Below are 26,552 nucleotides of genomic sequence, written 5' to 3'. Positions count from 1 at the left end.
TGCTAAGTGAGACACTTGTTAAGTGAGTTTTGCCCCATTTTATGACCTATCTTGCCACAGCTGTTAAGTGAATCACTGAAGTTGTTAAGTTAGTAACATGGTTGTTAAGTGAATCTGGCTTTCCCATTGACTTTGTTTGTCAGAAGGTCGCAAAAGGTGATCACATGACCTCAAGACACTGCAACCCTCATAAATGTGAGTCAGTTGCCAAGTGGCTGAATTTTGATCATGTGACCATGGGTATGCTGCAACCGTCATAAATGTGAAACACAGTCACGAGTCACTTTTTCAGTGCTGCTGTAACTTCGAGTGGTCAGTAAATGAACTGTTGTAAGTCGAGTACTACCTGTACTAGATCAGAGAAACCTGGAACCTGAGTTCAGTAAATATTTGCTTAGAGTAGGGGTCTTCAAACTAGGTCCTTTTATGACTTGTGGACTTCAACTCCCAGAATTCCTCAGCCAGCGTGCCTGGCTGAGGAATTCTGGGAGTTGAAGTCCACAAGTCATAAAAGGGCCAGGTTTGAAGATCCCTGACTTAGAGTCTCAAATTCTAAGGAAATGCAGCTATGGGAATAGCAAATATTTCTACCATCTCAAAGAATGGCTGACAGCAGTGATGTAGAAATATGCCATTGGACTAGTTGATCAAAGATATTGCCTAACATAAAGTTGATTCATATGAGATTTTTCTCTAGGCAGCAGAATTATCCATGAGACGTTTTATTGGGTTTAATGTAACAGATTGAAGGAAAGGGTGAAAAGAAATAATACTGGATGTCATGGAGAGGTAATATTAGATATACTTTTATGTAATGGCATTCAATATAGTTTACCTGGTTGGATGATTATGAGAAGATATAATGTCTAGAATTTTGGACACTATAAATCTTTGCATTTCTGGTGGAAGTTCTCTGCTGGCCAACAGGATATTGATGAAGTCCATGTGTGAGGGATTATTATCCAAGAGGACTTCCGCAGCTGCCAATCTTGAAATTTTTTTATACTTTCTCTGAACTTGATGGAAAATGCGTCTCATTGCCATTTTAACCTGGTGCCAGAAAGCAGATACAAACCATTTTTTTTAGTGCAATGACAATAATTTGATTTGAATAGCAACTTTTCTGCCATTCAAATGAGCTTAAATCCTTGACCTTCTATATTTCAAGATATTGTTAAGCTCTAGTTTCTACCAGATTTATGCAGCATGGCAAAGGGCGAGGGATAATGGGAGCATTATTTATTAGATATTTTAAAATCCCCTTTTTTGGGTTTGATTCAATCAAAGCATGAATATGTTTAATCATCCCACCTCCTATTTCCCCTACATCCACAGTCCTATGACTGAGTGGCATGGTGAAGATGCTTGCCTGCCGCTTGGAAGGTTGAGAGTTTGATCCTAAATAGCGGCATGTGTTTCTCTCTCAGGGGGCAAAGAGGAAATATCTTCTACAAATTTCATGTAGGTATCAGAAAGGGATTCCAGCCAGTAAATGCTCAGTTCTACCCAGTTGCCCTGACCCTACCCCAAATCCAGGGATTACAGCAGTGGTGTCAAACTGCCGGCCCATGGGCCGGATGCGTCATGCCAAAACCACGCCCACCCCAGCTCCGGCAATGGAGAAAAAGTCTGGATACGGGTTTGACACCCCTGGTGTCAAGTTTCCGACGTATGGGCTTTTCAAGTGACTCTGAGGCATTGTTTACCTTAAAAGTCCTTTATTTAGCCTAATACACTGGCAAATGCTTGTTCGAAGGAAGTTGGAATCTGAAATTTCTGCCCCCTTGCACAATATATTACACACAATTCTCCACCTTTCTAATTTTGTCATTAATCACATTCTCCATTTAATTTAAAGAATCAGTTTCCCTTCCGTTAGACAACCCGCCAAGTTCTTATCTTCTTTAATTTCAGATGGCCTTGAGGTACAATACTCCTCCTCCCTCCTCCCAACATTAACCCTATCTCTTAAAGCAATACACAAGTTTAACATATGAAATAGCTGCTTCTTCATCTCTTGTCAAGCAAGAACATTCGATGTTAGCAGCAGTGACACCTGGATTACAGGGTCGTAAAAAGAAAAACAAAGAGTCCTATAACTGGTTCAGATGCAGTTAATAGCACAATGAAAGCCATGCGTTATCCAGTTCTAGCAAAGCTATTTTTTGAAGTTCTACAGCAGGGGTCTTCAAACCTGGCCCTTTTATGACTTGTGGACTTCAGCCAGGCATGCTGGCTGAGGAATTCTGGGAGTTGAAGTCCACAAGTCATAAAAGGGCCAAGTTTGAAGACTCCTGTTCTACAGTCTGAAGAAAACTATGTCAAATATTCAGCACAATAACATTATTCAAAATCTGAGACTCTTTACATCTGCGGCACTATAGTTCTGATAACCCCAGCTAGCAGCTGGAAGTTGATCTATTGGAGGGGGTCTTCAAACTCAGCCCTTTTATGACTTGAGGACATCAACTCCCAGAATTCCTCAGCCAGCGTGCCTGGCTGAGGAATTCTGGGAGTTGGAGTCCGCAAATCATAAAAGGGCTGAGTTTGAAGAGCCCTGATCTATTGTAACCTATCTTTAGATTCAACCAGTGGGAGAAACAGTCAGAAGTCCAGTCAAAAAGAATTTGCCATAGATGGAAGGTACTGTGGAAACGATGGAATTAATTTCTGATGCAAATCAAATGATCCAATTACTGTATATAGGTCCTGGACTTCCTGGCAAAGAATAGTAGCAATGTTTCATTAAACCACTGGTTTTAAAGATTAATTCTTAGCAAGGTTTATTTTAGCAATAGGATAGCCCATACCGTGCTTGTGATGTGCTTTGTAGTGTATCTCTTTAGAGCTATCACTGCTGCAGCTGAGATGGTGGATGAGCCTTCCTCTGCATAATACAGGAAGGTGGGGATGGATTCTGGTAGCCGAGCACTTTTCAGAGACCACAGGTGCATCATCTTCCCCCAGTCCGTCTTGGAGCCATGAAGTTTTTTCAAGATGGCTTCCTTTGCAAAGCTGACATCCTAATTTATTTAAGAGATCGAAAAAACGAACCAAAGGGAGCGATTGTGACACCAGTCAAAACTCCAATTGGCAGTCCAAAGCGGAAAGGAGAATATCAACTCACCTCCAGGTCGCATTGACCCATCTGACACAGTTTGCCCACAAGACTGCCAATGATTATGTTTCCTGTTTCCCAAGTGACTTTATTTAGGTTTTTCTTGTTTAGCCTGTCCTATAAGAAAGAGAGAGAAGGGACAGGAAAATGGATGTCTCTTCATTCAAGGGTGTATTAAAGAGGATTGTCATCTTGAATGGAGGTGAACAACTGTGAAGAATTTAAGGGGTGGGGTTTTTGTGGGTTTTTTTTGCATTCATCATTTATTTATTTGTTTAATTAAATTTTTATACCGCCCTATTCCCGAAGGACTCCGGGCGGTTTACAGGGCAGCATAAAATACAATATAGGTAAAGGTAAAGGTTCCCCCGCACATGCGTGCTAGTCGTTTCTGACTCTAGGGGCCGGTGCTCATCTCCGTTTCAAAGCCGAAGAGCCAGCACTTGTCCGAGGACATCTCCGTGATCATGTGGCCGGCATGACTAGACGCCAAAGGCGCACGGAGCGCTGTTACCTTCCCACCGTAGTGGTCCCTATTTTTCTACTTGCATTTTTACGTGCTTTCGAACTGCTAGGTTGGCAGAAGCTGGGACGAGTAACAGGCGCTCACTCTGTTACGCGGCACTCGGGATTCGACCCGCCAAACTGCCGACCTTCCGATCGACAAGCTCAGCGTCCTAACCCACTGAGCCACCGCGTCCCTGTAAATACAATATAACAATAGTATAAAATTAAAATAGATTAAATTACTTAAGCCCAACAATTAAAACAATATTAAAAGCTAAAACCCCTTCAGTCCAGGCCTGATAGATCAAAAAACCAGGTTTTCAGGTCCCGGTGAAATGAACGCAGATTGGGGGCGGTCCGAAGTTCCACCGGTAAATCGTTCCAAAGGGCAGGCGCGCCCACAGAGAATGCCCTCCCCCTGGGGATCACCCCCCGGCACTCCTTAACCGCCGGCACCCTGAGAAGGCCCTCCCTGTGGGAGCGCACAGGACGATGGGAAGTTGATTTGACTGGGATGATGGTACTTGCTGTATCAAAATTCTCCAATCTGGATGCCCTCCAGTAGTATGAACCTTAATTTCTAGAAGGAGAGATGGTCATTTGGAAGATGCTCAAGTTGGCAACAGCTTGCTAATCTTGACTTGATTCCCAATTGCTAACCACAGTTGAACCAGATTAGTACTTGGGTCGTAGACCACTAGAACAGGGATCTTCAAACTTGGCCCTTTTATGACTTGTGGACTTCAACTCCCAGAATTCTGTGAGTTGAAGTCCACAAGTCATAAAAGGGCCAAGTTTGAAGACCCCTGCACTAGAACATTCAAAGGCCTTAAGGAATACTGAAAAGTTAAAGAAACATCCCAGAATACAGCAAGGCAAATCTGACTTTCTGCCAAGAAAACTACATGGAGTTGCCAAGAACTCAAAGGAGTCTTTATAGTTTAGAAAAACTATTTTATGGCAACTCATAAATAACTCCGGATTCTACCTGTCAGGAGATATCAGGTGGACCACACAGCAACTGTTCTATTCAACAGTTTTATACAGCAGGGATCCCCAATCCCTGGGCCATGGCCTGTTAGGAACTGGGCCACACAGCTGGAGGTGAGTGGCGGAGGAGCAAACCCTACTGCAGACATGTCAAACACAAGGCCCGGGGCCCAGATCTGGCCCGCAAAGTGGTTTCATGCGGCTCGCGAAGCCATCCTGGAAACAGTGAGGGAACGGCCCCCACTGCCTTGGCCCTGGCCCAGAGACCCTCCTCTTGCCAGAGACCCTCAGATCTGTCCCACTCCTGCCCAGGCCCCCATAGGCACCCTTGATGCCAACGATGTAGAGCTGGCCATGCCCACCCAGTAGGCCATACGTACTCTAGCCATGCCCACTCAGTAGGCCACGCCCACCCAGGTCACACCCACCCGCCCTCCTGAGGGCAACTGCAATGCTGATGCGGCCCTCAATGAAATTGAGTTTGACACCCCTGCCCTACTGTAAACTGCACATGCGTGGGATCTAGGTTGCGTGCTCCTACACACACACACACACACACACACACACCACACTCCGTGGAAAAATTGTCTTTCACAAAACCAGTCTCTATGGTAACGATGTTTGGGGGCCACTGTTATATAGTATATGATTTTGATGAAAATGTGGAAAAGTTGAATATGCCATGGAGCTAGAAAATGTACCTAGTACTATAAAAACAGAATGAAAATTTGTAATGAATTTGGCAAACTGAAAACACTGGGGGAAAACCAACAACATGAAATTCAAGAAACGTATCTACGGATTATAATACAGATCTATGCTAGACACCATATTTGAGAGCAGTGGTCCCCAACCTTTTGGGCACCAGGACCGGTTCTGTAGTAAAGAATTTTTGTATAGACCACTGTGTGTGTGAGATTTTGCGCATTACTCGATTCTGCACACGCGCAGATGAAACTTCACCCACTTGTGTGACCTAGTTCCCAATGGAACTAGTTCCTAGTTTCTGCAGCCCACAGGTTGGGGACCCCTGTTTCAGACTGAACACTGACATAGTGGAGGATATCCAGGGCATGGTGATCAGGATGGCGTGAGATATAAAAATATCTGATGAGTTAGATGTGTTTGGTTTGGAGAATGTTAACAAAAGGACAGCAAATAATCTTCTATTATATGAAAACTGAATCGTAACGGGTGGAGATGATTTGTTTTTTTGAGTGGACCAACTGGAAACAATTGCTGAACATTATTAAGCCGAAGATTTTAGTAGACCATTAGGGAAAGAAACTAATCATAATCTATTTCAGCGGAATACATTCCTTTCAGAGACGGGGAACTCTCCCATCATAGGTAATGTTTAAATGGAGCTGGATAGCTGCTTGTCAGAGATATTGTAATATAACTTGTGCAGTGACGTTTTTACTTGTTTTATTAATCTCATTAAGCTCTATGACATGGAATTATTTTCCTTCAGTGCAGACAGCTCAAATATTCATCAAAAGGTCACCCAGCACTGAATACAAAACGTAGAAGTGTATATGAGACAACCATAGAAAAATCATTGAGGTACTCTATTTTTGTCAAATTCAGGTATTGAGCAAATTCAATGTATTCCATTCTTCTATGGCAGGGGTCCCCAACCCCCGGGCTGCAGCCCACTATTTGGAACTGGGTCATGTGAGCTGCAGGCTGGTATGTGTGCATTCATGCACGCAGCTCAACTTGCGCAAGTCGAGCTGCATGCACATGCCTGTGTATGCTGGCCCGCTACCCATGTAAGTTGAGGTGTGTGTGTGTGCGCACACTGGCCCACTGTTTCACGACCCACTTCCCCTCCCCAGGTGCAGCCAGGCCACCAAGCTGCAAAGGGTGGGGACCACTGTCCTACAATGTTGCTTAATATCAATGTTGCTGTGTAACTTGGGCATCTGACAGCCACATCAAAAGCTTTACCTAGCTCAGGGGTCGGCAACCTGAAAAAGGAAAAGAGCCACTGGGAACCGGTTCCATCACACACACAAAAAAGTGGGAGCCGCGTGCGTGTGTCCATGCACGCGCATGCGCAAAAAAGTTTTGTGCATGCGCAAAACGGTTTTTCTTGCGCATGCGCGGATGCACGCGGTTGCCATTTTTTTAATGTATGATGGAACAGGTTGCGTGACGGCAACAGCCCGTTTGCAGAGCTACCGCCTTCAGAGGAAGGCGGCAGCTCTGCAAACGGGCTGCAGCAGCTTTCCCAAAGAGCGGCGCCGCTGCCCGTTCGCGCGGAGGTGCGCGCGCACCTCCGCTCATTCGGAGAGGTGCACGCGCACCTCTCGGAACGGGCAGTGGTGCCGCTTGTTGGGAAAGCTGCCGCGGCCCGTTTGCAGGCTGCCGCCTTCCTCTGAAGGCGGCAGCTGTGCAAACGGGCCGCGGCAGCTTTCCCAACAAGCGGCGCCACTGCCTGTTCGGGCGGAGGTGCGCGCACACCTCCGCCCATTCGGAGAGGTGCGTGCGCACCTCTCCAAACGGGCGGTGCCACTCTCCATTTGGAGAGGTGCACGCGCACCACTGCCCGTTCGAAGAGGTGCACACGCACCGGGCGCCTGGGAGCCGCAGGAGACAGCTCAAAGAGCTGCATGCGGCTCCGGAGCCGCGGGTTGCTGACCTGTGACCTAGCTCTAGTCATCCATCCATTCTCATTCATTCATTTATCAGTAAAAAGAGATAAAAGCAACATTGAAACATCAAGATATGGAAAGAGCAGTACAGAGAAGAGCAGAACTTACGAGCACCAGACTGAAAAGTTCTTTGGAAGGACGAGGAGACAAAGCTGCAGCATAGAGAAATTTTTCCAAGAAGGACATTTGCTTTACGTGCTGCAAATCCAGAAATTCAGCCACTGCTACTAAGGAAGGCGTTGAATGGGCAGCTACTGCAGCTTCAATGTAGAAGGGTCTAAAAATGGGATAAGGCATTTTTTAAAAATAAAAATAAAAATGTGGAGGTAGCCAGGGGTAGAAGGGACACACAGAATGATTTAAGTTTAGGGTTTACCATCCAAGTCTCATTGTACACACGTGAAAAGTGGGTGGGACTTTGATTACATGCTTGTGGGCTTGACTTTTTTGATACTTCCCTGCAACTACCCTGTATAAGTACAATGCCACACACTCATTTCCTAAACCACTTAATTAGCCTTTTGCTTTAAATTACTGTAAAAAGCAATAGCAGTACTTTGGATGACCTCAGGAAAGCAAAAATAATAATATGGCATCGGCAAAATCATCACCAGTCAATTGCAAAAGACAGGATACTTGGAGCTGCTTACATCCTGCAAAGATACCCGGAACTCCATCAGACAAGAACATCTGCTTGTCCCAGGTCCTTGGGAAGGACCCGATAGGTGGATAAAAATGCCAAATCCAGTCTAAATATCTGGGCGACTGTGCAACAAACCTTAATAGGAGTAATAATTTTCCTTTACTTACAACATGTTCTCTGGAGCTTTCTTCAGTAGTACAAGGATATCTTTCTTCTTGCCACTACGCAACATCTGCACAACTTTGGAAAAATGCCAAGTAGTTGATGCTTTAGAGTGGTCCAATTTGATCTTCTTTTTGGCCAATGTTCTCAAGTAGGATTTGAGCTAAAAGAACAAGAACAATTTGCAGTGCCCTCTAGCTCAGGGCTTTTCAACCTTTTCACCCATTGTACCACTTTTAGGATATGGCAACATCCGGGTACCACCAGTTGCCTAGCAAGGTGTCAAAAACTTGATGACCAAAAAAAAAAAGGAAAAAAGTGATGAAGTACAGGTAGTCCTCGACTTACAACACTTCGCTTAGTGACTGTTCAAAGTTCAACGGCACTGAAAAAAGTGTCCGCCAAGCCACAGCCGAGCAAGACACCTGCCTGCCCGCCCGGTGGCACTCTTCCTCCTGTCCGAGGTTTTCATTGCTGTGAGCATTTCTGTTGAGGATTGGCAGCGGGGGTGAGGTGAGGGGTGCTTGATTTTTATTCCCCGTCTGCTGGGTGGTTGCAGAAGGTTTTGGTCACTTCACATGACCCTGGGACACTGTGACCATCATAAACATGGATCAGTTGCCAAGCATCTGAATGTAAATCACAAGACCCTGGAGATGCTGCAACGTTCCAGCTGATCGGCGCTTCTTCTGGGCTCAGCAGAAGCACCAGGATCAGTTCCGAGGTCCAGCTGGAGCCTGGCACTGATCCTGGCACTTCTGCTGAGCCCTGACAGCCCTGCAGCTCTAGCCGTCTCTTGCTCAGGCTTATGTGGTGCTGCCACTGGTTCAGCTCATTCCCCTCCCCCGCTACCACTTTTCTAGGATGGTCACGTACCACCTGCCAGGTGCCAATGTACCACAGGTGGTACCCGTACCACTGATTGAAAAGCCCTGCTCTAGCTAATCAAATATTCTTGCCGCTATAAAACTAAGATATTTACACCCTTATCAACAATTCAGTACAGGTAGTCCTCAACTTACGTTAATAATTAACCCCAGAATTTATATTGCTAAATGAGAAATTTGTTAAGTGTTCCATTTTATGACTTTGCTTGCCACATTTGTTAAGTGAATCACTGCTGGTGTAATCTGGTTGTTAAGTGAATCTGGATTCCCCATTGACCTTGCTTGTCAAAAGGTCGCAAAACAGGTCCCCGGGACACTGTAACCATGATACCTATGAACCAGTTATTAAGCATCTGAATATAAATCACATGACCATGGGGATGATGCAGCTGTCATAAGTGTGAAAAATGGTCATAAGTTACTTTTTTGAGTGCCGTTGTAACTTTGAACGGGTCACTAAACGAACTGTTGTGAGTCAAGGACTACCTGCATTCAAACCAAGCAAGTCTGCATTACATGTGAATGCGTGAAATGTTCTGAGATGGGGTTTGAGTGGGTCAAAAAAATCAAGATGGCAGCTCTGACTACACAGAGAAATATTTTTTCCCTTTGTGCCATATTTGCAATCCATGGAGGGGGAAAAAAGGATCAGAGTTTCCAATGGTGGTCACCACTGTAACCTTTTTAATCTTCCCTTTGCAGATTCCCCTGTGGCCTGAGAATGTTCATCAGACAGGAATTGCAAGGATTATTATCAGCTGCCTATCTTTGCCTTCTCTGAAGCTCGCTAGCAACTGCCATGGCCTGGGTGGGGGGCGGCGGTGGGAGGGAGAACTTGGGAGGGGAAGAGTGCTGGAGGTGTGAAGGAATCTTGTGTGAAATTGGGGATTATGGACCTTGACAGGAATCAGAGGTGCTAAACCAAGTCCTCTTCCTCCTTTTCAAGGACACCGGCCCTGGGAAAGGAATTTGCCCTGGCGCCGGAGACATCACGTTCCCAAAACTTCAGAACGGGACCTGATTGGACTGCTCTCCCAGAGAGGTTTTGGACATCAGGGATTGCGCTCAGTACATGCTTTTCGCACGGTTATCCTTCAGAGCTCGCCTTGCTCACACTGCACTCAACATCTCCAGTAAAAGCACCTTTTCCCTAATGCCTATGGAGTCAAGGGTCATTGTTTCCTAGGGAGCAAGTCTGACAATTATTGTGAACTCCTATAAATCGTATAAGAACTATCTTTGCGTGCTTTCTGATATGTTCAAAGTAATCTGCCATCGAATGTGAGATGAAGTCAAAAGAAGCATGTCCAAGGAAAGAAAACATTCCCCCCGCCCCATATTTCTACATACCTACTATACAGGTGGTCCTTGACTTATGAGCTACCTGAAAAAGGGGACTTAAGATCAGAGTCCTAAGTTCCCACAATCACCCCCTGGGGTCACATAATTGCACTTCAGGTGCTCAACAGCATAGCCATCTGTGACATCTTACAGTCATATGTGACCAAATTTTATGACAGTTTTGCCAAAAACCACTTCAGTTTTGGCAAAAATCATACCCTAGCAAATGGTTGGGTCTGCTTAATGACCTTGGTGTTCATTTATCAACAGCCACAAGAAGTTGTAAAATTGGATGGGTCATGTGACTGAGCTGTTTTAAGATCATTACAATTTATGACTCCATTATAATCTAACAGGTTCCGTTATGGTCTAACTCAATGACTCACCTGTATAAAGGAATATGAATTAGGACTGTGCATGTTTTAAACCAAGGGTCTTCAAACTTGGCAACTTTAAGACTTGTGGACTTCAACTCCCAGAATTCCTCACCCATCCCTGGCTGACTGAGGAATTCTGGGAGTTGAAGTCCACAAGTCTTAAAGTTGCCAAGTTTTTGAAGACCCCTGTTTTAAACTAATATGGAAGAACTGCTTTGACTTTCCTGAATGAGCAGCACCTCTTCGCTTTTCATTCCAGCATCCTAAATATAAAAAAAGATGATGATGCTTGCAGGAATCCATTGATCAAAGTTACTTCAACTTTTAAAGCATCATCACCATCTTTTTTGGCAGGAACCCACGTAGTCCTGTAAGAAGACCTGCCTGTCTCCACGAAGAAGGACTATGATAGTCTTTGTGAAGGTTTCTTCTAAATCATTTTTGTTAAAGCTTGCACAGCCCTAATCTATACATTATAATTATGTTTTAGGCTTACTTTGGTGTCCTGGCACTCAGGTTTCAGCTCCCGTTACTGATTGCTTGAAAATTTTGAAAGGCAGATTCAGATAAGGTCAGAATAGCGATCTAAACTTAGGTTAAAATTTCTGTTTCACTCACTGTTGGGCATTCAGTGCAGATCCTTTTGAACGGCTGGCTTGTTAGGTTAATGGGCTGAGGTTTTCCCAAGAGGGAGTTCAATGTTTTCTGAAGATTCTTTCCAGGTAATTCTTCGGATCCAGGCATTTGAGTCAGAAATTCAAGATGTTGCCTAGGGAGAAAGGGAAGAGATTGGCGGTTGGCCCTTTGCATTTAAATGCAGGTAATAATAATAATAATAATAATAATAATAATAATAATAATAATAATAATAATAATAATAATAATGATGATGATGATGATGATGATGATGATGATGACGATGATGATGATGGTGTTGGAAGGGTCATCTAGTCCAATCCCCTGCTCAGGCAGGAAACCGTATACCATTTCTGACAAATGGCTATCCAGCCTCTTCTTAAAAACTTCCAGTGTTGGAGCATTCACCACTTCTGGAGGAAGGTTGTTCCACTGGTTAGTTGTTCTAACTGTCAGGAACCTTCTCCTTAGTTCTAGGTTGCTTCTCTCCTTGATTAGTTTCCATCCGTTGCTTCTTGTCCTGCCTTCGGGCGCTTTGGAGAATAGCTTGACTCCCTCTTCTTTGTGGCAGCCCCTGAGATATTGGAACACTGCTATCATGTCACCCCTCGTCCTTCTCTTCATTAAACTACACATACCCAATTCCAGCAACCCTTCCTTATATGTTTTAGCCTCCAGTCCTGTAATCATCTTTGTTGCACTTCTCTGTACTCTTTCTAGAGTCTCGACATCTTTTTTACATTGTGGTGACCAAAACTGGATGCAGTATTCCAAGTGTGGCCTTACCAAGGCATTGTAAAGTGGTATTAATACTTCATGTGATCTTGATTCTATCCCTCTGTTAATGCAGCCTAGCACTGTGTTGGCTTTTTTGGCAGCTGCAGCACACTGCTGGCTCATATTTAAGTGATTGTCCACTAGGACTCCGATCCCTCTCACAGTTACTACTATTGAGCAAGTTACCCTTTATACTATACCTGTACATTTGGTTTTTCTTGCCTAAACGTAGAACCTTACTTTTTTCACCACTGAATTTTATTTTGTTAGATAGCGCCCAGTGTTCAAGTCTGTCCAGATCCTCCTGTATCTTAAGCCTGTCTTTTGGTGTGTTGGCTATTCCTGCCAGCTTGGTGTCGTCTGCAAATTTGATGAGTTCCCCATCTATCCCCTCATCCAAATAGTTGATGAAGATGTTGAAGAGCACTGGGCCCAGAACAGAGCCCTGGGGCACCCCACTACACACTTCCCTCCATGTAGATGCAGTTCCATTGAGTATGGCCAGTCAGCCAGCTACGAATCCATCTGGTGGTAATGCTGTCCAACCCACATTTTTCTATCTTATCAAGTAGTAGGTTGTGATCTACTTTATCAAATGCCTTATTGAAGTCCAAGTAAATTATATCCACAGCATTCCTCTGGTCCACTAATTTTGTCACTTAGTCAAAGAATGTAATAAGATTTGTCTGGCATGATCTGTTTTTGACAAACCCATGCTGACTTTTAGTGATGACTTTGTTTGCATCAAGGTGTTCGCTGATTTGTTGTTTGATTATCTTTTCCAGAATCTTCCCAGGTATTGAGGTCAGGCTGATAGGTCTGTAATTTCCTGGATCCATTTTTTTCCCTTTTTTGAAGATGGGAACTACATCAGCTCTTTTCCAGTCCTCTGGTAGTTCCCCAGTGCTCCAGGATCTTTGAAAAATATAGTTCAGTGGTTCTGAGATCACATCTGCCAGTTCCTTGAGAACCTTGGGGTGTAATCCATCTGGTCCTGGTGATTTGAACTGGTCTAAGCTGGACAGGTGCTCACTTACCATCTTAACTTGCATTTCTATTCTGTTTTTTATGGCACTGGTTTGGGTACGTTGGACTGTTTTTTCCCTTTGTGTAAAGACAGATGCAAAAAATGAATTAAATAGTTCTGCTTTCTCCCTGTTGCTTGTCACCTTCTTGCCACTTTCACCCACTAATGGACCAATCATTTCATTCACTTTTTTCTTGTTTTTTATATGTTAGAAGAAGCTTTTTTTGTTTACGACCACAATTGAGCCCAAAATTTATGTGGCTAAGTGAAACATTTGTTAGGTGAGTTTTGCCCCATTTTACAATCTTTTTTTTGTTAAAATAATCATTGGAGTTGTGAAGTTAGTAACATGGTTGTTAAGTTAATCTGGCTTCCCCGTTGACTTTGCTGGTTGTTGTTGTTGTTAGTTGCAAAGTCGTGTCCGACCCATCGCGACCCTATGGACAGCGTTCCTCCAGGCCTTCCTGTCCTCTACCATCTTCTGGAGTCCATCTAAGCTCACGCCTACTGCTTCAGTAACTCCATCCAGCCACCTCATTCTCTGTCGTCCCCTTCTTCTATTGCCCTCGACCTTTCCCAGCATTAGGCTCTTCTCCAGTGAGTCTTTCCTTCTCATTAGGTGGCCAAAGTATTTGAGTTTTAGCTTCAGGATCTGGCCTTCTAAAGAGCAGTCAGGGTTGATCTCCTCTAGGACTGACCGGTTTGATCGCCTTGCAGTCCAAGGGACTCGCAGGAGTCTTCTCCAGCACCATAGTTCAAAGGCCTCAATTCTTTGGCACTCAGCCTTTTTTATCGTCCAACTTTCACTGCCATACATTGCAACTGGGAAGACCATAGCCTTGACTATACGCACTTTTGTTGACAGGGTGATGTCTCTGCTTTTTAGTGTGCTGTCTAGATTTGCCATAGCTTTCCTCCCGAGGAGTAAGTGTCTTTTAATTTCTTGGCTGGTTAGAAGATCACAAAAGGTGATTACATGACCCCGGGGCACTGCAACCATAGTAAATATGAACCATTGGCCAAGCATCCAAATTTTGGTCAGGTGATTATGATTATGCTGCAACATTCATGTGAAAAACAGTCTTAAGTCACTTTTTTCAATGCTGTTGTGAGTCTGAAGAGTCACTAAATGAACTGTTGTAAGTTGAGGACCACCTGTATCTCTTCCTTCTTATTGTCTTGTGGACTTTGCACATTGCATGCAAGGCATGAGAATTGCAACAAAATGTCGCATGGTTGGGTACTTTCATGTCAGGTTTGAAGACAGCCATGCCCTCTTCCGGAGTACTCCATTGCATTACCTTCCTTATTTTTTGTTCCTCTTAAGAACAGGTACCGGTACTTATTACTGTATTTCTGGAGCCACTGAGCAAGCTTGGTCTTCATTTACATATCTTTGTACCTTCCTCTCAACTGCAAGAAGACTACAAGAGAACTGAGTTCAGAATGAGGTAATGTGGATCACTGGATTTTTTACATTACTTGAAAAAAAGATAATTTAGAACATAGAGAAGACTTTCTAAAATAGGCATTCCTTCTAAGTGCTTCTGATGGAGCACTCAGCCAAACTTGGCTGTGTTTGAGAAAGCTAGCAAAGATCAGACCTGGTTAGTATTTGAGTAGATTTCCAGAGCGTAACAGAGCTTTAGGCTAGACTGGCATGCGAAACACACAACATGGAAGAAAGCAATAGCAAGCCACGTATGTACTCTTGTCAAGAAAACTAGAGAATCTAAGCTTGATTGGGGTTTTTATCTTCCATCCGGTGATCCACATTACCTCGTTCTGAACTCAGTTCCCCAAGTCTTCTTGCAGTTGAGGGGAGGCTGCAAAGAACCTTGGTGGAGCAGTGGGCTAATGCCTCCTTAAGTAACACCAGCTGCCTGCAATTAGTGCAGGTTCGCATCCCACCAGGCTCAAGGTTGACTCAGCCTTCCATCCTTCCGAGGTAGGTAAAATGAGGACCCAGATTGTTGGGGGCAATAAGCTGACTTTGTAATAATGCCACTTGGGGGGGGGGCGAAAGCCCTAATAAGCAGGCATATAGCTAGAATGAAGGCTACTGCTAAGCTTGTAAGCCGCCCTGAGTCTTTGGAGAAGGGCGGGATATAAATGGAATTAAAATAAAAAAAATAAATAAATATGTAAATGAAGACCAAGCTTGCCCCAGTGGCTGCAAAAATACAGTAATAACTACCTGTTCTTAAGAGGAACAAAAAATAAGGAAGGGAATGGAATGGAGTACTCTGGAAGAGGGCATGGCTGTCTTCAAACCTGACAAGAAAGTACCCAACCATGCAACATTTTGTTGCAATTCTCATGCCTTGCGTGCAACGTGCAAAGTCCGCGAGACAATAAGAAGGAAGAGATAAAGGTGGTCCTCGATTTACAACAGTTCATTTATAGTGACCGTTCAAACTTACAACAGCATTGAAAAAAGTGACTTAAGAGTGTTTTGTGTCCTCTGTGCTTTTCCTGGCATCCTGGCATTCAGCCTCAATGAACAAGATGACATTTTCTAAAGCTAATTAACGGGGAGTCGTTAATAAGAGATTGGACAACCATTTGTCTGAAATGCTATAGGGCAAGGGTCCCCAACCCCTGGTCCGTGGACCGATACTGGGCCACGGCATGCCAGAAACTGGTCCGCACAAGCAAGCAAAGCCCCATCCATGGAATGCAGGCAGCATAGAAAACCACACACTCTCGAGTCCGTGGAAAAACCTTTCTCCATGGAATCGGTCCCTGGTGCCCCAAAGGTTGGGGACCTCTGCTATAGGGTTTCCTGCCTGAGCAGGGGATTGGACCTGCAGACCTCCAAGGCCCCTTCCAACTCCGTTATTCTGTTAAACTTCACCAAACTGCAGGTCAACTGAATGAATCCCTGCAAAATTAACCTGGAGGTAATATTGACTCCAACAGAAGACTTTAGGCCTTGATAAATTATATGATTTTCTTCAGACGAGGCTGACTTTATGAGATTTCCTTCCATAACGTAATGGCTTTTACTTGTGGGATGCCACAGGAGTCCAAAAATCTGTTAAAAGAACAGAAATATTATCATTTTGCATTTTCCAATGGAAGAGAATATACGTAGCTCAGAACTGAGTTTGGTTGTTTGCTTGCAGATGTTTCATTATTTGACTGGGTAACTTCATCAGAGCTCTAATGTTGTTACCTGGTTAGATAATGAAATGTCTGCAAGTGAACAACCAAACTCAGGTAGCACCGAACAGTTCGCATACTGCAGTCTGGCAAGGAGATTTTTTTTTTTAAAAAAAGAACACAACTAAATCCACAGGTTGATTGATTACATTCAAGCATTACTTTGCTAAAAAAAATAGTACTAATGAATCTGGGTTTGAGCCATAGAGTGATAATGGTCAAGTAAGTCCTTAAAAATTGCAGTGACCGAGTTACACCAGCAATAGCCTTTGTTTAGGAAATTACAGGTTGATGGCCAAACCAATTGTTTCTTCTTCCTAGGCCAGTGGTGGCAAACCTATGGCACATGTGCCAGAGGCGGTACACGGAGCCCTCTCTTTGGGCACACATGCCATCGCCCCACTGCAGCCAAGGACATGGCAGCCAGGCAGCGGGGACAAGACTCCACCCTTGCACCCCGTCACGCACAGATGATGCGGGGCACAAGTGGAGGGCGTGGCTGCCATGATGCTGCAGGGCCATCTGGGCGATCTGCTGTGGTGAGCTGTGGAGGCAGTGGGTGGCAGGGCATGGGGGGCGGAGGGGGGCAGAGGGGGGCAGTTTTTGGGCACTCGGTGTCTAAAAGGTTCACCATCACTGTCTTAGGCGATCATGGCTTTCATTCTAGGAGGGGGATAGGATGTATAATGTGTGTGTGGGGGGCATAACAACAAAACGTAGGGGCTCTAGGACGTGAAGAATGGGATAGGACGTGACTTCTCATATAGCAATAAACCAGATTAAATAGTATAACTTACTTCAATATCTTTGTTCCCAGAGTATCTTTTAATTTGCTCCAAATAAGTTTTGGAAACCCAAAATAAATGTTGATTCAAATATGTTTACAAGCCTGGGCATGTTCGGCATAAGAAATCATAATCATAATCCTGACTTCTAACTAATGTTATTGTGGGGTTAGTTTTATTTGTATGTCTGTGAAAAATGAATGAAATTTTGAGGTTTGTCCACCAACAACTTTTCTGTTCCTAGTAAACCAAGATAAACTAGAAATTATGTCATGGCGGATGTGGCCATGGAGTTCTAATAGACAAACTGTAGTATATCTGAAATATGTATAATACACAATGAGATAAAAAGAAATTGACTTGCTTTGTTAGCTGTGCTGAATCCAAATTTCGGTCTTATGCAGCTCTGTAGGTCTTTTGTTTTCAAAACAGTATCTTTAGAGACAGCATAGGTAACCTGACAGCTCCCAGAAATATCCTCCTACACAATAAAAATGGGTAGACAGTGATTAAAATAGCAGATGTAACATTAGCCTGTGACATAATTCAAACATCTGGTTTTTTTTGTTTTTTTTTAGATTTTACTAGTGAAATTCTGGCTATTTTACATGCACTGTGTTGGATCGCTTCTTATAAAACAGATTCTCCTGGGTTGAATTTATATTAAATCCACTTTATTCCAGTGTGTTCCAGACTTAGAGATTCCCACACAAAATGCAGGACTGCCTGAAACTGATTCTCTAGGATCTGGAAATAGTCCTTGCTTTTAAAAATAAAAAGGTTTCTGAAGAAGGGTTATGAACTTGTTTCTGTATGGAAGGGCAGGAATTGCCCTGTGATCTCATATGTAATTTTAGGTATGTCTTTTGTCATTGGGATTAGCAATACATGTCTATAATAAGTGCTGTTTATTTAGTGTTTAGTTTTCTGTTTCTGGAAGCATAATTTACAATGGTTACATTGATTTACTATTGATGAGTTTGCCTTTACCCTAGCTGTGGTTTATGTGTTTGTTGTCACTGCTTGTTTCTGCTTTGTGCTTTTTAAAAATATTGTTAGCTGTGCAGTGTAATGAATTTAAGAAAAGTAGCGGTGGCTCAGTGGGTTAGGATGCTGAGCTTGTCGATCAGAAGGTCGGCAGTTTGGCGGGTCGAATCCCGAGTGCCGCGTAACAGAGTGAGCTCCTGTTACTCGTCCCAGCTTCTGCCAACCTAGCAGTTCGAAAGCACGTAGAAATGCAAGTAGAAAAATAGGGACCACTACGGTGGGAAGGTAACAGCGTTCCGTGCGCCTTTGGCGTCTAGTCATGCCGGCCACATGACCACGGAGACGTCCTCGGACAAGCGCTGGCTCTTCGGCTTTGAAACGGAGATGAGCACCGGCCCCTAGAGTCGGAAACGACTAGCACGCATGTGCGGGGGAACCTTTACCTTTACCTTTAGCCATATAAATGGAAATCATTCAATCAAATGAATGACCATTATAGATCAGTATTGTTCAAATCATCATGAAACTTGCCTAAACCATAATGCCTGACTTATTTCAATGTACAAAAACACTTTTTATCAAAGAGTAGTAGATTCAGTATTCAGGTAAAATTATGGTAGTTCTCAATTTATAACCAGACATATGACTTACAAAGTTATGACAGAGCCTGTACCGAAGTTCTGAGACGCGCCCTCCGTGGACATGTGACTTGAAAACGAGCCTACATTTACAATCGTTAGCCTCATCCTATGGTCACATGATCACGATTTACGACGTTTTTGCTGAAAACCAGCATTTACTTCCAGCTTTTGACAAAAACACCTCACAGCAAACAATGGGTTCCCTTAATCACGACGGACTCATGTAATGATCATGGCGATTTGCTTAATGACTGCTGTGTAACAAAGGTCATAAAATCGGGCCAGTCATGTGGGTGACCTGCTTTATGACCATTATGACTTACGATTGTAACGAGCAAGCTTCATTACCGTCGTAAGTTGAGGACTACAATTTTTTAGAGTGTTGTCAGAATTGCAGAGGCTATACAGTTCAGTGAAACCTTATACTGTACCTCAATCATTGTTCCAGAATGGGTCTGAAACTGAAGAAGGCTGAGAAGACCTCTCTTTAGTTCCAAAATTAAAGGCTTCTCTTCTTTGGCTACATAGAAAGCTTCAACCTGCAAGATGAAGGTCAGTTTTTATAGGGAAAGGTCAGCTTTTAAAGCTTGGGAAAGAATACCAAAGTGCACAGGAGAGGCATGGCAGAAAGAGGCTTTCTCAATTCGCTGTGGTCATTCCTTTCCTCTTTCTGCTCCCTCCCTGTGTTAGACGGGTTAGCTGGGAATTTCAGGACCCATCATCTCAATTCAACTGGAGGGCAACTGATTGGGGAAGATGGGATGAGAAGATGGAGCAATTGATGCATTTGGCAGTAGCAGAATCCAGGAGCTGCCTATTGATATCAATCTTATTCCTATAAAAAAAAAAGCAACGCTCGTCTGTCCGAAAAAAGGAGTGCCCTCTTACTAAGCACCGTAACGTTTTTGTGTGTTGAAAGCTAAGATCTCAATATGCAGTCAAGGGTGGATGCCCAGAAAAATATGCCTGAACACAAAGCTGAAGGGAAAACAGCGTGTAAACAAGTCTGAATGAAAAGGGGCCAGCAGCAGTTTGTAGGCAGAGAAATATTTACATACCTTTCCCTTATTCCAATGGAGGAAAAATGGTTGCTGGACTTCGGTAGCGTTCAGTGAGCCTTTTACAGAATGGCCTTCGCTAGTCTGATCCTTCTTTTCCAAATCTTGATTGATGCCTAAATCATGGAGCTAAGTCCCCCAAGTGGGTAGAATAAAATCGGGACACTTCAAATCAACAGTGTGCATTAAGAGGTGAAAACTGTGTTGTAAAGCAGTATACAAGAATACAGTTTCGAGCAAGGAGGTAGATCAGACTTTAAAAGGAAAAGGAGAATAAATAAGGAAAAATGCATGTTCAAGCTATAGTTGTATTTAGTCTTACATGTAGTATAGAATTAGGCCACAAATAGGCGAAGTGGTGGCACAGAGGATAGGCACACAAGCACTGAACAGCATGAACTAGCATTCTAGGCTGTCAGGACTTCATTGTGTGTCTAGCATGTGTAGATTTCCCTGACACGATATGCCATATGCTAGCATATTATTTAGCTAGCTAAATAAATAAATAAATAAATAAATAAATAAATAAATAAATAAATAAATAAATAAATAAATAAATAATATATATGTGTGTGTATGTATGTATGTGTATATATATATATATATATATATATATATATATATATATATATATATAGTGGGCTCATGCCTCCTTAAGTAACACCAGCTGCCTGCAATTAGTGCAGGTTCGCATCCCACCAGGCTCAAGGTTGACTCAGCCTTCCATCCTTCCGAGGTAGGTAAAATGAGGACCCAGATTGTTGGGGGCAATTAAGCTGACTTTGTAATAATGCCACTTGGGGTGTGTGTGAAAGCCCTAACAAGCAGGCATATACATAAAATGAAGGCTACTGCTAAGCTTGTAAGCCACCCTGAGTCTTCGGAGAAGGGCGGAATATGAATGGAATTAATATATATATATATGTATATATATATATATATATATATGGATCTTTGGTCATTCGGGTTTTTTCCCACGTAGAATTGAACGTGTAAGAGCAACGTTTCGACGGAATCCCATCCGTCATCCTCAGGCTGGTGGCCACAAATGGTTCAGTCAGAAGCAAGATGGAATGTAGGTGTGGAGAACGATCCAGCAGTGCTCATCTTGCAGTAAGGACAGCCAGATAAGTGAGAACAGGATTCTGTTCTCATTTCTTTTTCCTCTTTTTCATCAGTTCTAAATACTGTGTCATTGTGACAGTGTGTCATCACTGTTCCATTGAGAAGAGTTTTACTATTACATTTTTATAAATGATTAGACTTGGCTTATACATAATTAGTTGACATCAAGATGCTGACCTGGAAACCAGGAGACTGTGGGACCGTCTAGTCCGACCTTAGGCATGAAAGCCAGTTGGGTAACGTTCGGCCAGTCACTCTCTCTTAGACCAACCCACCTCACTGTATTGTTGTTGTGGGGCAAATAGCAAGAGGGGGGAGTATTATGTATATTTGTTGCCTTGAGTTACTTACAAAGTAATAAAATGTGGCTTAACGTTTTAATAAATAAAAGCTAAGTCTTGCTTTTTTGGCAAATAGCTCTTCAGAAGACTAGCGCTGATAGGAAGGAATGTATCATTTCAGTAGAGTTAAATAAAGTCAAAGGGTCTATAGCAGGGGTCTTCAAATTTGGCCCTTTTATGACTTGTGGACTTCAACTCTCAAAATTCCTCATGCTGGCTGAGGAATTCTGGGAGTTGAAGTCCACAAGTCATAAAAGGGCCAAGTTTGAAGACCCCTGGTCTATAGAATGGCCATGTCTTCCACAGAAGCCGAAAACCAAGAAAGCAGAAATGCAGAACTAACTTGGATTTGGAGCAGTTGTTCGCCTGCATTGTCGGTGTTGCTCCACAAGAGATTCACATCAACCACAGCTTCTGCCTGGAGCTTGCTTCTTTGCAAGGTTGGCCTGGATAGGAAACTTAGTTGGCTGTCTAGTGAGTATCGGTACTGATAGAGAATTCCTGAGCTGAAAGAAGGTGTTTTCAAGTTTCCTGGGGAAAAGAAAAAAAAAAGAGTCCCACGCTGATGTGACTTGGAAGCTTTTAAATAAGATACCGAGTCACTGATACTATCAACGATATATGATCATTGCGTCATTGATACTGTACATGAGAAAAAAACTGGTTAGCTGGATTCATTAATTTTACTAAGCCATGTTTTCTCTTAATCATAAGCTTATTGGAAAACCTGGAAATGATTGGCTTCACACAAAAGCTAGCCCAGGAGCAAGCATTATGGCATTAAAACGCAACATACACAATTTAAGCCTGATGTACTAAGCAACATAGCTTGTTGGAAGTGAAACCCACCGCTGAATGCAATGGCTTCCCTGATTACCATCAGTAACTATTTAGTTTTAGGAGAAAGTAACACAAGATACAGAAAGAAACAACTGTTAAGTGCCTCTAAGTCAACTTTTGGGAAACCCGTCCTCCAAGTGTTTCGGAACTCATCTGCTCTAATCCTAAGATAGGTGAGATCCAGCACATTTGGAACTCAACAGATTGGGAAATGGTGTTTTTGTGATCAGTGTGCCAAAGGTTTTGTTTATTAATATGATACCTCAGAAAATATGTGTTTGTGGGCATAGATGGTATGCTATATGTATAGCAATCATGACAGACGGTGAGGTACTGTATACTGATTATAGGTGCAGGAGTAGAATTCAGGAAAGCATGAGTACCATGTTCTCCCTTAGAATATATAATATTTTATATAATATATATGGATAGATAGATAGATAGATAGATAGATAGATAGATAGATAGATAGATGATAGATAGATAGAGATAAAAATAGACAGACAGACAGACAGACAGATAGATAGATAGATAGATAGATAGATAGATAGATAGATAGATAGATAAAATAGACCAGACATGTCAAACACAAGGGCCGGGGGCCGGATCCGGCCCGTGAAGTGGTTTCATGTGGCCCGTGAAGCCATCCTGGAAACAGTGAGGGAACGACCCCCACTGCCTTGGCCCTGGCCCAGAGACCCTCCTTCTGCCAGAGACCCTCAGATCTGTCCCACTCCTGCCCAGGCCCCCATAGGCACCCTTGATGCAAACGTTGTAGAGCTGGCCACGCCCACCCAGTAGGCCATACGCACTCTAGCCACGCCCCCCCTGGCCATGCCCCCCGCCCCCCCCGAGCGCAACCGCAATGCTGATGCGGCCCTCAATGAAATTGAGTTTGACACCCCTGAAATAGACAGACAGACAGACAGATAGATAGATAGATAGATAGATAGATAGATAGATAGATAGATAGATAGATAGATGATATAGATCAGTGATGGCGAACCTTTTAGAGACCGAGTGCCTAAACTGCAACCCAAAACCCACTTATGTATCATCGGGTGCCGGGTGGGCATGGCCCATTGGGTGGGTGTGGCTTCGGTAGTAGCGGCAGACTGGGTGGGACTAAAAAGTTCAATCAATCAATTCCAACTTTGCGAGATCTTTTTTTCCCCGCAAGAAGTTGAAATTGATTGATTGAACTTTTTTTTGGGGGGGGGAACATGGTGGTGGAAGCCTAAAGCGAAAAGGTTTTATAAAACCTAGCTGAAGGCCTAGCACTTGGGCAATGGCGCGCGTGCCCACAGAGAGGGCTCTCCGTACTACCTGTGGCACGTGTGCCATAGGTTCGCCACCACGGATATAGATAATAATTGTCTCTCAGCCTTAAGAAGTTGCTGGCAAACCATTCTTGAAATGTTGCCAAGAAAACTGCAAGGACCTCATGTAGCCCTCAGAAGTCAGGACTGACTCAATAAACAATAAGCAAGACAGTAATTACAGGCATTCCTCAATTAATGACCGGTCACTTAGCAATTATTTGAAGTTACAACATATCCCAAAAAGGGTACTTATGACCTGGATTTGAAATTCTGATGGCCAACCACAGCCAACCACAGTCACATGATTGCATTTTGGGTGATTGGTAACCAGACCACATTTATGGCTATTTGCAGCGTTCCGTGATCACATGATCACAATTTTTATAATGATTTTTGCTGGAAACCAGCTTTTACTTCCAATTTCCAGCAAAAAAAATGTCCCTTGCAGACCAGGGGTTTGCTTAATGACTGTGGCAATCGCTTTACAATTACCATGTTTGCTTTCTGATTGACATATTCGCTTAATGACCATCGCAAAAAAGTCATAAAATCAGATACAGTCACGTGAAGAAGACCCATCTATTAACTGGCACAATTTACAACCATAATTCTGGACTCAATTAAAGTCATACAGTATATCAGGACTACCTGCAAAGCCTTTTCCATAAAGATACGTATCAATCATTTCTGACACTAACAGACAGTTGTTAAATGTTACAAATGGTTAAAAAGTTCTCTTGGAAGCTAGCTTTATTGTTTTCAGTAGAAATTACTGTTAAATAGTTATTCTTTGGATTAAAACTTTACCATATTTAACAGCCCAAGCCAGCTAACCCTTAATCTATCCAGTCCCCTTTATTTCACTGAAAAAGACTGCAATTCTATATAACAGATAATAGAATAACAGAAGGGATCTGGAAGGGATCTTGGAGGTCTTCTAGTCCAACCCTCTGCTGAGACCCTATACCATTTCAGACAAGTAGCTGCGCAGTCTCTTCTTAAAAGCCTCCAGTGATGGAGCATCCACAACTTCTGAACGCAACCCATTCCATTATTGTTCTAACTGTCAGGAAATTTCTCCTTAGATCGAGGTTGCTTCTCTCTTTGATTAGTTTCCACCTGTTGTTTCATGTCTTGCCTTCTGGTGCTTTGGAAAATAGGTTGACTCCCTCTTCTTTGTGGTAGCCCCTGAGATATTGGAACACTGCTATCATGTCGCCCCTAGTCCTTCTTTTTATTTATTTATTTATTTATTTATTTATTTATTTAATACTATTTCTATACCGCCCTTCTCCCGAAGGACTCAGGGCGGTGAACAGGGCAAGAATAAAAATACAGATTACAAAAGTTAAAACAAGATTAAATAAATGCCCACAAACTAAAATACATCTTTAAAACCTAATAAAATAACAATAGCAACCCCCCCCCCACTAGACTAGCCAGACCCAGTTCCTGCAACAGTTCTTCATTTGGTTTAGTCTCCATGCCCTTAATTATCTTAATTGCTCTGCTCTGCACTCTTTCCAGAGTCTCTACATTTATATAACCTTTCATTTTTTACTTTTATTTTTTTATTTATAGTAAAAAAAATACATTTTTAAACTATAATAAGTGCCAATGAATTCGGAAATGAGGTCTTTTAAGAAGGCACGTAGGGGGTTGCACAGCATAACTTAAGGCTTTAGGTGACATTTGTGATCATTTAAAAATCCTTTTGTTTGATTTGGCCCCATATCAGTTTTATTTTTGAAGATTGGTTGAGACCAAACAATAAGTTCCGGTCTCAGGGTCCCCTTAATAAATTAAACATTTAGCTTTATTATGCAATGATGCAATGAGGTATTTATAATTTCTGGGAAGCCCACCTTTCCAATGCTCTCAGTTGTTAATTAGCATTTCAATTGGGGGTTTAGGATTTTCCATTCTATTCCATGTCCGCAGCAAATCGACCATTTTTGAAGTATCAGAAAGAATAGTCCCAGAAAGCAACACATGATGAGAATTTGCAGCACTATTCAGAGGTAAAGTTTTTTAAATCCAGGGATCTGAAATCAGAAACATCCCTTTTTTTTTAAGATCTTACATTACAGAGAGTGGCTGGCATCAGGGGTTTGGGGTAAAAAAAAAGTGACAATAATTTCCCATGATGTCCAATTTCCTCCTGCGCCCTAAAATAACAATGTTCTGTCTCTTACCTTCTGCTGTAGCAACTAAGAAAAAGGAAAGCCACGCAGTGTAATGGGAAGCTGCCTGCAACTTCATGGTGTGTTTTGCGGGTGCAAAATTGTACGCACCAATGGGCAGAGAACCCAGCCAGGAGGAGGGCAGTGAGGCTGTCCTTTCAAAAGAGAGACGCAGCCGAGCTGAGAGTCACATATCATGTGGGCAAAGCCCAGCCTTGCTTCCTATCCCCAAGTTACACATCACAAGGAAGAGCAAATTATTAATCGCTCATAGCCACTCAAACGAAAATAGAAAAACCTGAACGGAGAGAGAGAGGGGGGGGGGGAAAGGCGGGTTTCACATCAAGATAGGTTTGAAAACAAAAGCGATTTGGGCTCTCTTAGTAACCGTGTGTGTCAATCAGTCTCTCTCCTCAATGGGCCCTTTTCATTCCTTGCACAACCATTGCAGACTGCCCCCCCTCCACCTTTCTCCTGCTTTCATCCCCTTCTCTGTCTCAAGAGGGGAATTGACATGGAAACTTTGTAAGCTGTCAAAGAAGGCCTCTCTTTCTCTGCCTGGTGCAGGCTGGAAAACTCCCTGTGCCTCCCACTAGAATTTAAAAAAAGAAAAGGGATTTTTGCACAAAATCCTTTCAAGGAGAAGATGCCAGCCCACCAGCCCAGCCCAACACATTTCATTAGATCTCCTGCAAGCATTTTTTTTTAAGCCAGGGAAGAACAACCTATGATTTTATTTATTTATTTTATTTTATTTTATTGCATTTATATACCGCCCTTTCCCTGAGGACTCAGGGCGGTTTACAGGGAATTAAAAATCAAACATACAAAAGTTAAAAACCAAGTTTAAAAATATTAAATTCACCCTGTACTCTTAAAAACCCCAGTTAAAAATTTTCTCCTCAGCCTGGGCCCGGGAGCTCAAAGAGCCAGGTCTTCAGGCCCCGGCGGAATGATCGGAGGTCGGGGGCAGTCCTCAG

At 43.0% G+C, this 26,552-nt stretch overlaps 1 protein-coding gene across 1 annotated transcript in view; it reads right to left on the bottom strand.

The window, feature by feature from the left end:
• The window catches only part of LOC310641663 (microsomal triglyceride transfer protein-like), a gene marked incomplete at both ends in the record, with an annotated part of 34,680 nt that extends 9,029 nt beyond the window's left edge, over positions 1-25,651 (bottom strand). Inside the window, 12 exons of the mRNA XM_083364901.1 lie at positions 836-1,050; positions 2,811-3,023; positions 3,128-3,235; positions 7,384-7,552; positions 8,086-8,243; positions 11,304-11,454; positions 16,023-16,162; positions 17,440-17,556; positions 19,135-19,242; positions 19,762-19,890; positions 21,571-21,758; positions 25,585-25,651. Coding sequence (XP_083221027.1) covers positions 836-1,050; positions 2,811-3,023; positions 3,128-3,235; positions 7,384-7,552; positions 8,086-8,243; positions 11,304-11,454; positions 16,023-16,162; positions 17,440-17,556; positions 19,135-19,242; positions 19,762-19,890; positions 21,571-21,758; positions 25,585-25,651 — 1,763 coding nt within the window. The remainder of the gene's footprint in view (positions 1-835; positions 1,051-2,810; positions 3,024-3,127; positions 3,236-7,383; positions 7,553-8,085; positions 8,244-11,303; positions 11,455-16,022; positions 16,163-17,439; positions 17,557-19,134; positions 19,243-19,761; positions 19,891-21,570; positions 21,759-25,584) is intronic.
• Positions 25,652-26,552: the final 901 nt, after the last annotated feature.

This window comes from Vipera ursinii, assembly GCF_947247035.1.
Source record: "Vipera ursinii genome assembly, chromosome: 5".
Lineage (NCBI taxonomy): Eukaryota > Metazoa > Chordata > Lepidosauria > Squamata > Viperidae > Vipera > Vipera ursinii.
This window is presented reverse-complemented; position numbering and strand designations above follow the sequence as displayed.